This window comes from Apteryx mantelli, chromosome 8, assembly GCF_036417845.1.
Source record: "Apteryx mantelli isolate bAptMan1 chromosome 8, bAptMan1.hap1, whole genome shotgun sequence".
Classification (NCBI taxonomy): Eukaryota; Metazoa; Chordata; class Aves; order Apterygiformes; family Apterygidae; genus Apteryx; species Apteryx mantelli.
Genome location: NC_089985.1, coordinates 23,183,204 through 23,197,148, shown reverse-complemented (window position 1 = coordinate 23,197,148; position 13,945 = coordinate 23,183,204). Strand labels below are relative to the sequence as shown.

The 13,945-nt window shown below is 38.7% G+C and overlaps 1 protein-coding gene across 6 annotated transcripts in view; it reads right to left on the bottom strand.

Annotated features, from left to right (window-relative positions):
• The window catches only part of BCAR3 (BCAR3 adaptor protein, NSP family member), a 119,839-nt gene that overhangs the window by 14,319 nt on the left and 91,575 nt on the right, over positions 1 to 13,945 (bottom strand). For all 6 annotated transcript variants that reach the window (XM_013961345.2, XM_013961346.2, XM_067300912.1 and 3 more), the window contains one exon: positions 1,070 to 1,198. In XM_013961345.2, coding sequence (XP_013816799.1) covers positions 1,070 to 1,198 — 129 coding nt within the window. The remainder of the gene's footprint in view (positions 1 to 1,069; positions 1,199 to 13,945) is intronic.

The following is a 13,945-nucleotide window of genomic DNA, read 5'->3' as shown; positions in this document are numbered from 1 at the left end:
ACATAGGACTTTATTTGGCTGCTCTGGGAGCACAGGCAAAGCCAGAAAATAAAGAGTAAAGAATAGAGGTGGTAGAAGAATGATCTCTCCAGTTGTAAAACTGAGAGGTCACCCCGCAGCAGAGGTCGGGGGGGATTCTTGGACAATGCCCAGCAGCCAGAAGCATTTTGTGGTTACATTTCTTTTAATTTCTTAACAGAAAATAAGGCATAAAGGGAAGCAGCGACTCAGGATTCTAGAGTTTAAAGCTTTTGAACATATATTTACACAAAAGTTTAGAAGCCATGACCACAGGCAGCCAAAAATCATCCTTTCATTATGACTTCAAGTGACAGAGGCTTAATGTTTTTATTCTTAGCGAATACTGCATATTACCAGGAATAGTCTGAAAACATCTTTTCTTCTGTTTTGAGTTAGTCCTTTCCATAAGATAAACTACATATCCAAAAGTAAGTTCTAAGCGCAGTGCCTGCGGACACCGTGCCTTCTCTCCGTATTTACATGAATGGCAGCAGGCAGGGCCACAGCTACGGGGAGAGCTGGGTGCATACACGTAGGAGCGAGGCCTGCAGGGGGAGCTCCAGATGCTTTCGGTACAGAAGATTCAATATAACGAGTTTAAAAAATATTTTTAACTATCGTTGTAAGGATCAAAACGAAGTTATTACATAGGTTTTGTGCTTTTTTCTCTCCCAAATTCCAAGCTCCAGAAAATAAATAGTACATTTTAACTTCAGTTAAGTATACTGAATCAAATGAATGCCAGTGTTTCTGAACAATATATGGAGATATTATTCTCATACAAAGTTTAAATTTCACTTGTATCTTTACTCGGTGCACAAAAATCCTTTAATATTTATATTTTCCACCAACATCTGCCCTGAATTTTTTCTCAGTCTTATTTTACACCTAGCCGTGATAAATAACATGTTTTTTACGCTAGTAAGAGTTATGTTTCTATTAAATTAATGCAAACATCAGAGATCAACGTGCAATATTTCAGTGCAGTCCTATCCATCCATAAAAGCTTGAAACACTGTTGGCAATGCAAAGACCAGGAAGCACGTACCTGCCGAGGAATACGTCCATGGTACCAGGCATGGCTACGCAAGTCTTCACTACTCAGCTGCAGTTCTTCTTCTAACTCCTTCTTCAGTTTTTCTGGGCTGTTGTCCATAAGTTGCCTCTCTTTAGAAAACTGCAATAAAAGATTAAAAGCTTAAACTGTGCCAAGTTTAGTGATTAACATTTTACCTGGGTTATAACTTCCATCACATGATGTGTACTAGCCACTGGAATGCAGGTGCTGCTTTTATCAGGCTGGCTTGGCCTCGATCTCTAGGCTGTATTTGCAAAATCCAACATTTAGTGAGATAAGGTGTTCTTGTTATATGCTGCACAGAATACAGCAAAGTGTTATGCCTGTACACCAAGGTAATAAAGATGCACCTGCAGAATCACTTCTCTTACTCCCTTTTCCCAATAAGAATTCTAATTATAGCAAAAACAACGGAGCTGGATCCAAACACCCTGCTTGAATAGTCTTCCTGATCTTTAAATTGACATTTTAGATTAATATTTCTTTTTTTTTTTCCTTTGGCCCAACCAAATAAAAACATTCAAACGCAGAAAGACAAGCTAAACTGGACATGTTCAAATATTTCTGTTGCACTGAAAAAAAAAGTTTACTAACGTAAATTTTCTTCCTTAAAGGGCTTGCTTCTAATGCACATTAAATCTGCATCTCCAACATCTTCTCATCTTAAGGGGAAAAAGAAAAAGGTCTTGTTGCCCCTTAGTACACAAAGCATGAGAACTACTTGGAGATAACCCCATCACCACTATACATCCAATATAAGATATTCTGGAAGATTTCTTCCATCTTTCTCTATTCTTGCAGAAGAGCTCCCACACTAGACTACTCCCATCAGGGCTCATTAGCCCTTCTTGTGGATGCAATATTGATAACAAAGTAAGGTGCAGTATCTTCTCTAGAGACATGCCCCAGACTCAAGCAGTCGGTGGAGGGAAGTTCCTTGGACTTCCTAACGTTCTCCCAAGGGCCTGGGACTTCAGCCTATCTTTAATGCTGTTGAAGAGCTTCAAAAGCCTATGACACAACAGAAACAGGCTCATGGCAGGCAACATGTTGCTACATTGATCAAAGAAACAGAGTACAATCCCTCTTAAAAGAGAAGGAAGAAAAAAAAAAAAGAAAGAAAAACAGAGAAAGTAACATAGGTCACCAGTTGGGAAGTAGACTAATATGCAGTTAACATTTTTCCCTATAGCATTATGCATCTTTTTCTTAGTTCTCTGGCTATGAGCCAAAGCTCCCAGGATCCCTTCACTGACACTCTGATGCAAATATGCAGTGCATGCAGCATTTCAAAGAGAACTGGGAATGCTGCTGCCTGCCCACCAATCCTATTCCTTCCATCAAGACTGCTCTCTAGAGTTTTCTTCTTCATATTGAATACTCACAGCACCTAACTGCGAGAACAGGTGGCACACATTTAGCGCCACCTTCAACAATCCTCTCTGCAATTTTGAGTAGACTGAATTACAACAGATTACTAGAGAGCAAATTTTTGGTGGAATAATGCCAGAAGAGGCATCCTGCTGCCAAGACTATTTAAACACGCTGGGAGCCCAGACAAATTCTGAGATAAATTCTCTTCTTGTCTGCCTCTCTCAGAAAAAACTGTGGCTTCTTTTAGACAGACATAAGTGAGTGTAGTAGTTTATACAGAAAGGCAGCAGATAAAAAACACCTGGTAAAGGATCACTTTTCACCTCAATTTGGCTTCTGTGAACCATATTAGGGTGGTGGTTATCCATACAAACATGGTTCAAAACAGACAATCATTTTCAACATGGAGTAAATTCTCTGCCCTCTTGTAAAGTCAAAGACTTTGATCAATTCCTCTCAAACCTCTTGAGAAAAGTCTGCGTGGGAATGAACCATGCCACAAAAAAGACTTTCATTGCAAGTGCTCCTTTCATAATAACATGCACAACATGAAGAGATGAAGGTACTAGGTGCAGGAAGAGTCATACAAGAGGCTATGGTGAGGACTCGAAAGTCCAAAAGCATATCAAAGTATCAAAGCATAGTAAAGTCAAAAATCTCCCTCCATTCCAAGCCTCTGTGTCCTATCAGACCGGCATAACTGAAGGACTAGTGGCACATGCCCGCCACCTTTGACTTCCCAACTCAAATGGCTGGATATTCATTTACAGTTCACTGGCACAGACTCCAGACTAAAGAGTTAGCCATTTCACTGCCACACCTCACAGAATTACAACACGTGTGATAGCGTTTGCACAGGCTGAGGAGGTGAAAGCAGAGTGAAGAGCACACAAATCGAGAGCAGAATTTTCAAGAGTATCTGAGCCGCCACATTTCCACTGAGCGCATATGCAAGTGCTTGGAAAACTTTTAAAGTCCGCTCTCCAGTCTAAACAGCAGCACTCAGTTGTAACAGTATACAAATCTTTTGCATGCATAGCTATGCCTTTGGATTTTCTGAAAAGAATTACTACTTTTATGTAAACTGTATCTATTACAAGATAAAAATTTGAAAGACATTTCTGACTGCAATATTGAGGTACTAAAAAACTAAAACTTGTCCTGTAGTGAATTGTTACCATCACTCCAAGACCAGCTGTAACCTAGTGGGAGGCAAAGCTATTGTATAATGGAATATCACTTGGTGAAATACGTGGGATCAGTAAGACCAAAGCAAAAAAATGCAACGACTATGTGCTTAGGAGAGCTAGATCCTCAGCCAACAGAGAAAGCTACAGGTCTTTGCATATGAATGATTTTCATCCACTGTACTGACATAAATTATCTTAAAAACACAGGCTGGATAACATATTGGAGAGATTCTGATCAAGTTAGAGACTCACGAGAAATGTCAAATACAGCAGAGAAGCCTAGAATTACTTCTGGTGGTTAAACAGATTTCTCACTACTCTAGAGTGAACGTAATGAGACACACATTGCACTCGAATTGCTTCTAGCAACATCACAAGGAAAACATTTAAGGAATCCAAACCAACTAAATCATTAACATTCATGATTAGTGGTTTGTTAAAAATCCATTCCACCATGGTTAACCACACTGACCAATACCCTGACTGCCAGAGGTCAGACATCTCCTGTGCCGAAGCAAACATGCTGAAATAACCCTTCTGTGACTCGGAACTCAGTGGAAGAACTCCTGCAGCTGGTGCATATCCCAAAATAGGTAAGGGGGAACTGCCTAGGTAAGTAGTTGCTGCAAATCTGTCTTCCTGGACAGCTTTTTGTTGGCTGAGACTGGTTTCTTATATGTGCATTAAAGGAGGAAGTCTGACCAATATACTGTCTGGAATGATAAAGGTCCTTCTATTCTAAACCCTATATCCAAGGCCTGTGATTCTGCAATAATCTCTTCATGCACCGAACTTTACATCTTGCAATTAAGGGATCAAAATCAGTCCAGGCACAGATTACACAAGCATGTTAGTGTGCAAATGAGGAAGAGTGTAAGCCTTGGATGGCATAATTAGCTATGTCAACGGACTTGTGTTTTAAAAGAAAAGGTGATTATTCCACTCAAGGTGGTGCAGATACTTCAGCCTCATTTCCCAATAAATTGCTGCAGCAATAAGTTAATGTACAGGAGTGGAATGCTGTAAATTTGCACTAATTTATTCGCAACAAGCCTTCATTTTGTAGTACGTCTTCAGTTTATGTCCTTGTCTAAGGCACTTTGTTGGCTCTTACCAAATGATGGTAAGAAAACCAAATCTACATTTCCTGCTAGATAGTGAAATAGATAGCAAGAAGAAATTAAAGGATAACAAAAATCTAGGACAAAAAAAGCATATTCTGCAACAAAACATGCTGAAAGAAACTCTTAAAGATTTCCAGATAGTAATAACCCTGTTGGAGATCTCTTGAATACACAAGCAAATCAAGTCAACAGATCTCTTTTGAAATAGAGATGCTTCGACTTCACTGACCTACAAAGAGCTTCCCAGATGTGCTTTCCAGAACTTTTTGTTCACATTTTGTTCTAGCCTGGTGCTATTTCAAGGTATTGCTGGTATGCTGAGATTTTGTGGACAGGTCTTAAAAAAAGTTCCAAACTATCTAGCAATGCAATATGACCAATCTCCAGCAGAAGTCCTCAATCCTACTTAAATCCCCAGTGGAAAACCTAGAGAGCCAAGATTCTAGAGGGAAAAAAATCCAGTTAGCACAATTATTTTACTGTTTTTAGTAAATGCCGCACAAGTTCATATTTCGCAAAAGATTTCTATTCCAGGACCATTACATCAGTAAGCCCGGCCTACTTTTAGTTTAGAAAACTAGTCTTGATGTTACATATTATTTTATGTTTCTCAGGCAAATATTAACTGAGTGTGCTGAACACTGGAATATATTAAAGTTCAAGGAAGTCAAACATCTAAACATGTTCTTGTTTAGGGTAAATTTAAAGGAGGACTTGGCCTACCACTATTTGCTGTACCTATGAAACTTGTGAACATATTTGAATGGAAACTTTCCACAATAATCTGTTGTTCATGCATCCAAAAGATTATTTTTATTTTCATTTGAGAGAATGGCACTCTCTAGAAGAAACTCACTATATCAAACTCTGGTGTTAACCATCCCAGCTGAACTTACCATGTTAAATTAGAATAATTTTGAACTGTGCTGAATAATCTACCGGATGAGTTTGGTGGTAAACAAAAGTCCCACAGTTACTTCTGTTGCCTACTGGCATTGGATTCTTTCTCCAAGTCTACAATAACTCCAGGGAAGTACCTGGAACTGCACCAACGGAATATCAAAATAACCGAGAGGAGAATCACACAGGTTTCTACATGTATTCCCCCAAATTGTAGCTTACGTGTTCCAGCTTTGGTGGCTTCCCTCAATTCATATCTGAAACTGGTAGACACAAGTACAATGTGATTAGAGGATAGCCTAGGCAGAAAAAAATGGTTTTAATTTCTCCCCAAAGTGATCGTTATCTTTTTTTTAATGGCTTGAATCATGAAGGCAAGTACCTTCACTTTTTAGACATACTTTGAAGTAGTCCAAAATCTCTTGCTTAATTTCTGGTTATCAGAGAATTCATGTCATCTCTCCTTATATCCTCTTGGCAAAGTATTATTTATTTAAAGCACAGCTAAGGACTGTTACAAGTACCTGACTAATGGTGTAACAGGAGATATAAAATGGATGATGAAAGTGTCTTTGTATGCCTGACTGCTAGCTTCAGCAAGATTTTTTATCTTCTAGAGTCTTAATTGGCTGTTCGAGACATGGAACAAATAATATATAAACTTTTGCCATGCCCAAGATACATATGAGAGAAGTGTAGAACTAACCAGAGAAGGGAACTAATACAGTAGAACGGCAATTTTGAAGCCATGAGATTTTTCTGTGCCCGTTTAGATATCAGCTAAGAATTTTTTGAGGTCACTGATGAAAGATAACAAGTCTCTGCAAAAACTTCCATCATGAGTATGCTGGTTCTTTAAAATCAAATAAACCCCATTGTGTGCATGTCCTCAGTCTGCCATTATGCACAATGCAACCTGCCTGACATTCACAGAAAAGTGGCCATGTTTCATTAACTCATGAGCGAGATACTTGTTCGGGGGGGGGGGGGGGGGGAGAGTTTAGTACCAAATTCAGTCTAATGTTAACCAAAGACAATGGAGAGACTTCAGTTCTAGTGGACTCTGGATCCACTTTCCACAACACCACTATAATGATAACAATTCCTTAATTTTCTAAGTGATCACATTCAGAAATAGAAAGACACTGCCATTTCTAGTTTCTCCAATTTTAGAGTTTAGTGTTAGTCAAATTCTAATCTCCTCATTCAGTGGCACTGGGGATTTTGACCAGTAAATCTGAAGGATTTTAGAACTGGTTACTTTTTTTTTGTTTTAACCTGAGAAACATCTAAATGTATCACCAAGAAGCCAAATGCATAAATATCTACTGGAGAATGTTACCATAGCATGGAAAAGGAATCCCTCATGGAGCAACAGCAGTCCCTGTACTGTCTGACAGAGGGCATACTGCAGTCAAAATTTGATAAGCTATGTAAAGTTACCTGGGAAATGCAAAGATGATATAGTATAACATTCACCAAAACCACAAACCCAGAGGCAAGACAGTGGGGAACCAAAGTTCAGTGAGCTACACAAAATTTCACATCATTCTGATAAGTCAATCTTTCCCATCTGGGCCTCTCCAACAACAACAAATCTAACATCAAAAAGACAGACCCATAACACTGGGTGGTGACGACTTGTAAATTCATTTTATCAAGTCCAAGAGCCTCCACATACATGCTGAAACTGGATACATGAAGCCCAAGGATGCCAGTGAAACAGATTTAGATCATCACATCACATACTGAAGAAATATTAATTAAGATCTGCTATCTATAAAAAGCGTTTGCAACTCATCCAAGAAATGGCACTTGCAATAAGTAGCTGCTTATAAAAGCCCTCTTACCCATGCCACATTCATAACATTAGTACATTACCCAGTAATGAGCTAAGATCTATGTGCTGGAAGTTTTAAACTTGGCAGTCCTGACAATTTGAGTGGCTTTCCCCTTTTGCACCGCCTCAGCCGAGCACGCATCATGGCAGACAATTAAGAATGAAAATACTTAAACTTCAAGATCTTTCCATCCAGTCATGATGACCACATTAGCTAGAACAACAATCTGTCTTGCAGCCAGGTTAACTCATTCTTACAAAGAGGAGCCCCTCACCCTAAAGTGATTCTCCTTCGTTGTCCACAAACGTAGAAGCTGGCCTTCACTTTAAGCAGCTACTAAAATCAAATGGGAATGTAATATTGATATATCATGATTGAAGAATAATTTGATGCAAGTTCAGATCATCTGCACTGACCGTTATATTTTCTATTAATGTATGGGAAAACAAACTAAACTTCTGCTGTTGAAATCCTAATTTCACATGCTAAAAGTACAGTGATATGTGAGTGTTCAGGTGCTACATTGCTCCCTGTGCTTGGTGGGACATAATGGGGCAACCCTATGCTTGGTCACATATTGCTTTCAATTAAATCAGACAATGTAATTAAAATGAATTTATCTCAGTGCAGCAAAAAATCTCAGTTTCTCTCAGAGGTAGCTGCAGATATCAATGGGCTTATTTATGGATCAATTTGATATTTTATTACCTCAGCATCCACTATTAAAACTACAAATTAATCTCATCTAATTACAGAAACTGACTGTGCTTGAAGTGGTATGTTTTTACAAATTAAGTAAGGGACAACTTAGCCTAAGTTGTTTTTGCTGTGATCCTAAGCACTTTGGCATTTCATGGAAAGCACATCATTTGGCACTTTGTGTGGACTTTGTGCACTGGCAGATTTCACCACTGGCTGTTTCTATACCTATAGCCATTTTCTATGAAACAAATGTACCCAGTTTCCTACCATCAGGACTTCTTAAAATAGCAATTTGTCGGATTCAGCTAAAGCTAGATCTACACGCTGGAACACATGTATTCAAAGCTATTTTAAAGGCTGCAAATCTCTTTAAATAGAACATTATTTTTGAAAGAGCCCAGCTGTAATTTGTTTCTACATAAAAGGTTTTATTTTTTCTCCACTCTACAGGAAACACTATTAATGTTTCATTTTCTCTAGAGACTATATGGATTAGACCAAATGGAAAATTGCCATGACAACACCACCGTTATTTTAAGTATTAGAAATTCATGCCAAGTTAAACAAAGGGCATGATCAAGAACAACGGTTTTATAACTGTTCTGATAGCCAACAATAAAGCCCAACTTCATTTTTAAAGTTTTGGAACAACAGAATTAGGCCTTATGTTTAAAATCCTACTGAAAATAAAAAATAATTATGGTAATAGGACCCAGTCCTTCGCCCTCTATCCTGATGATAACTTGACATTTGTTCCAGTGAAAGAAGAGAGAGTCTGATCAGAGTCACTTTTTCAGCATGCCCAAAAGACTGATCCCCACGTCTCACTTTCAGAAATGGACAAGTCATTTAGGCAGCTAAACCACTGATTTTTTTTTCCAACTTTTAAGTGTTTCTATCAGAGCTTGAAAGCTGACAGGCCAGAAGATAGCAACCTTCACATCCTTCCTCATTGTGAGGTGCTTCAGAAAAATTACACACATCAGCACAATCGCTGACACAGCTGTGACTTTGTAATTCAAAGAACAGTTCAAGCATAAATCTTAAATAAAAAGATTTAACAGCTTAGGTGTAGCTCACAGATCCTCAGAAGCAATTTGATCCCCAATCTGATTATAATTCAATTCTTAAGTCACTTAGACATCTCTGAAAATATGGCTCTAAATGTTAAAAGACTTTTTTTTTCCATATAGTGCTTAATATATTGTGTGTGTTTTATAATTAAAATAGTCTAAAAGTATGAAAAGCAAGTTCAAAATGGCCTGAAGTTTTTTGTTTTTTTTTAAACTGAGCTTCTGAGCACAATTCCCTATGCTTTCAACAAGCAGGTGAAAAAGTCTAGGGAACCAAGTGACCTGATCAGTTAGATTCTGCAAGCTTGAACCCTAACTTTGCTAAAGTACTGTCGAGCAAGTCCAATGCCAGAAGCATTTTTAACTTGGTGCCTAAACATTAAGACAGTCAGCTTCAACCTTATAAAACTGAAAGTTGTTTCAGCTCCTCTCTGAGACAACGGTGCATTCTGAAGACGTTCTTTAGAACAGAAATACACTCTATCCAACTGTCATATAAAAACAATTCTGAACAGAAACTAATAGCATTACTGACAAGCACATTGTATATTTACTGTTACTGAAAAAGGGCACCTACCTTGACTCTGATAATAGACTTACGATGATAAAAACAGCAAAGAGCTGCAATCAGCATTTGAAAAACATTACAATCCTTTGGCATTTTCAATCCTGCTGTTTGTGGGTCCTCAAGACTGAAGACAAATGGTCAATACCAGCAGTTTTCAAAGGTATTGCAAGCTCTTTAGTAACCCCACTGCCTGCCAGAGCTGCTACGCTCCCCCTACTCACGGATCAGTCTGGGACACCTTCCACAGCTGAAGCTGATACTATCAATTCAGTGGCCTCTGGCATGCTAGCTCCCAGCCTGCCATAGAGAGCGTGCCAGAAGCCTCATGTGATCTACTCCACTCACCAGTGAAATACTAGCTCCTCTATCTTGGTGCTCCTGGCTCAGAGTTGTATTTAAGCCACAAGCTCAAGGCAAATCTTTCTTGATGAGCTACAGGACCTGACTGTCTCCCAGTGCTGATGAAGGCTTGATCGGTCACTCCAGCTCAATCATGCAATGTCTCTATCTGCATCATCAATAACTCCGTCAAACACATAAGTGATAAAACCAAAGAGGAAGAGCAGTTGATTAGCTTTTGGCGACTGTTACACTTCATACTCAAATAAGATTTACATCCTTAGAGCTTAGGTAACCAAGGAAAAAGAAAAATCTGTTTATTTTTCATTAGGAAGCTTCTGGCAATGTCTTTGTAAAAAATAGCAAGAAAGCAACACTACCAGCATGATCAACATTATTGGTTTAATCAGTGCACCTTTATGTTTTTAAAGCCATCAGTGGGCAGCTTTGGCTTGGTGATGGTCCTGCAGGGCTGTGCAAACTGCTAGAGAAGACTTTAAGAACACCTTTGCTTTGGCAAAGGTTATATTTATGCCTGTGATCCTATTTTCTTGGACAGCATAGTCACGCACAGAGATCACTGGCAAGATGGTGACAATTAAAATATTATCTTTCCTCTGTTCTTTTTAATCTGTTTGCGCTATGGGAAAGAGAACTAGAAACTGCTTAACAGCTTCTTCTATACCATGTTTTTAATATTGATGTCTTACCTATATATATGTTTCTGTTTCCTGGTGACAGTCCTAATTTATGCATCACAGAAGAAACAGTATCTTTCTCCAAGGATACAACTTTATCACAAATTGTCTACAGAATGAGATGTGTACATCTCTACAATGTCTGTATATGCAGCACTCCCTGCATCTGACTGTTCACTGTCTCTCAGATTTCTTACCACTACGAGGTCACATAGACTATCATTTAGCTCAGGTATAATTTTGGGAATTCTCCTTCAGCTGCAAAAAGGCATTTAGTCCTTCTCTCTCCTTATAATTTAATATATGTCCTGATGACTGAAGTCAACTGTTTTAAAATACTGTAAGTGTTCAAAAACATATGGTATTACATCTTTTCCACTGTCATTCAAAGAGAACAAAACCGGCATCTAGCATAAAAAGACTGATGCTGGTTCTGTGCTGTAAATGCTAACAGAAATGTTTTTCACTCAAATGTACATAAAAAGCTTGTGGAATTCATTGACACAGAATATTATTAGAGCAAATAGTTCAGCAAGCCAAAAATGAGTGCTTTATTTGTAAGAACAACACTGCATTGCTTAATTTTAGTAATTTAAGTTTAAAAAGTTTTATTTCCAGTTTCAGTCAAAATTAACTAGTGATTCATTAAAACTTGTCTCAGAGCTGCACAGTGCAGAGGGAGGTGCCGTGATCTCCATGCTGATTTTGTCAGCCAGGCTCAGTTATAAATGAAGTAAGATTAAACAAAGAAAGAACCATAAGGTCTAATGACTGCCCATGAACAAGAAGTTATGACCACAGAAGTTCTCTGTATAGCTTGACCACATACACACAGGTTACCAGCTGGTACTTTCAAATTACAAAGCAACTTTCTAAAAGGTGTGTTACCAAGATGTAGATCAAATACACTTTGAGGTTCTTAATTCTCTTTTATGAGTTAAAATTAATGAGAAAACATTTCAGTCTGTTGTCTGACAACATTTCTCTTGCAGATTCTGCTCTGAGAGTTAACACATCAAATCTTGCACTCACCATCATTTGCTAGATTTAAAGAGCTACAACAAAGCAAAGCCCCAAGTATCTGTGCACATGCAGATCAGTCACAGAAGCATTACATGTGATTGATCCCATGCTTGTTGACAGACAACAGAAACCCCTACAAGTTGCAGAAGATGTTAATAAAGTCCTATCCTCCAGTAAGTTGCTCACCTGAGATCTCTACAAGCTGTGCTTTGTTGTGAAACATGAAAAAGTCAAGGTGCTCTTTTGTGCTTCTCAGGAGGAAGAGGGGGAAAGGAAAAATAGGCTTTGCAGCAGCAAATAGAAACTGAGAAGCTCAGAATTCCTTACCAAAGAGAATCTCCTGTTTTGGAAAACTGATGTATGATACTAGTATTTACCTTTATATGTCAGGAACAAACTCAAAGAGCCACAGGTTTGGAACACAGAGAATTACCATGTAGACCATAGTGACTTAGTCCCCACCCAGCTAGAGAGATTTCTGTTGCCCTTGACAGAGAAATGAATTGAAATCAATGCTGCACTGATTTTCACAACTTTGCACTCATCCTCCCCCTTCTGCTTTAATGATGGCATTGAGCATGCCCACCCTGATGTGACTTCAACTGGGAAAGGGCCAAGGCTATCTGGATATGTCTGTAGCCAGAGTAGCTTGCACTTTAATTCCAAAAGCAACTTTTGCCATGAGATGTGCAAAGTTCTCTTGATTTGGAGAGTGGCTTCTACCAGTAGCACAGAGGTATGAAAGGCTCTGAGAACACAAACTCCCCAGGACAACAGGACAGGAAAGAGTTAACAGGTTCCCAGATCATGTGGTAAGTGGAAAGCTTATTGAACAGTAAATGTGAGATCAGCAAAGTATCTCTCCTACAGACCTCAATGCCCTCTCAGTAAAAAAGGCAAAACGACAAATAACTTGGCTAATTACAATGAGACCTTATCTCCATAAGCAGCCCCATTAATAGACTTGGTGAAAGGAAACAAAATGCATTGGACTGGGGAGCACAAGAAAGCCTGTAATATTTAAAAAAGAGAAACATTGAAGAGATCAGTCATGGATATTTCAGACCTCAGATTAGGAACGAGTTAGTGCCAAAGAGCAGGTGAAGGGAAGAGCTACTTGTTTTTTCCTCAGCAGAAAATATATTCCATAATTAGCAGGCACAGGTGTTAAGTGGTTATGGATGTCCTCATATATTTCTTACAAGGCAATACTTCCCACCTAATAATAGAGTACCTCCTATCCACATTGACTGAACAGTGTGAAACGTTTTCAAGACCTGCATCAAGCAACGGGACTTGGCACATAAATCAAGCAGCAGCACTGAGCAAGGAGAAGACATAAAACACATACTTCCTTCCAAGGCAAATGGGATGGAGAGCTCATCCAAAAAAAGGGAATACCAGTCCGGATAATAAGGAAAAGGAGATGATGTCTGAAGTTTTCTTACCTGTTTGACCACCAAAAGTTTGCAGGTACCTAGCACTGAGTTAACCAATAAAACCAGAATTGTTCATAAGGTTAGTCAGACTAACTGGCTAAGTATAGGAGATGTTATGTCCGTGAACCTTTTGAGGAAGGGCAAACTCTGTAGAGATCAGAGTATTAAATGGACTGAAAAGTGATTACCCTGACATGCAAAAGGATGAAAGACTGGCCCAGGAAAAGAATTGGCCCAGCTGAGAATAATAGCTTTGAAGAGGGAGTCTTAGTATAGCTGGAGAGGAAAAGCCTCTCAAAGTAGTCTATGACAGGCTCAAACAATGAATAAGTAAATAAAATATTAAGAACGTGAAAGTGTCATCCTTTTCCCTCTATTTTACGCTGCAGCATATTTAATTTGTTTTTAGTTCTTTTCCACTTTGAGGAAATCCATAGCAGGTAGCCAGCAAAGAGAAGGTCAGAGATACTCAGAAAACTAAATCCAAAAGCTTGAACTGTGATTTCTTGTCTGGAGTTTTTTTGGTACTGTGGGAAGACAGTACTCTGAGAAGAATCAGAAATAAGTTCCAGAAA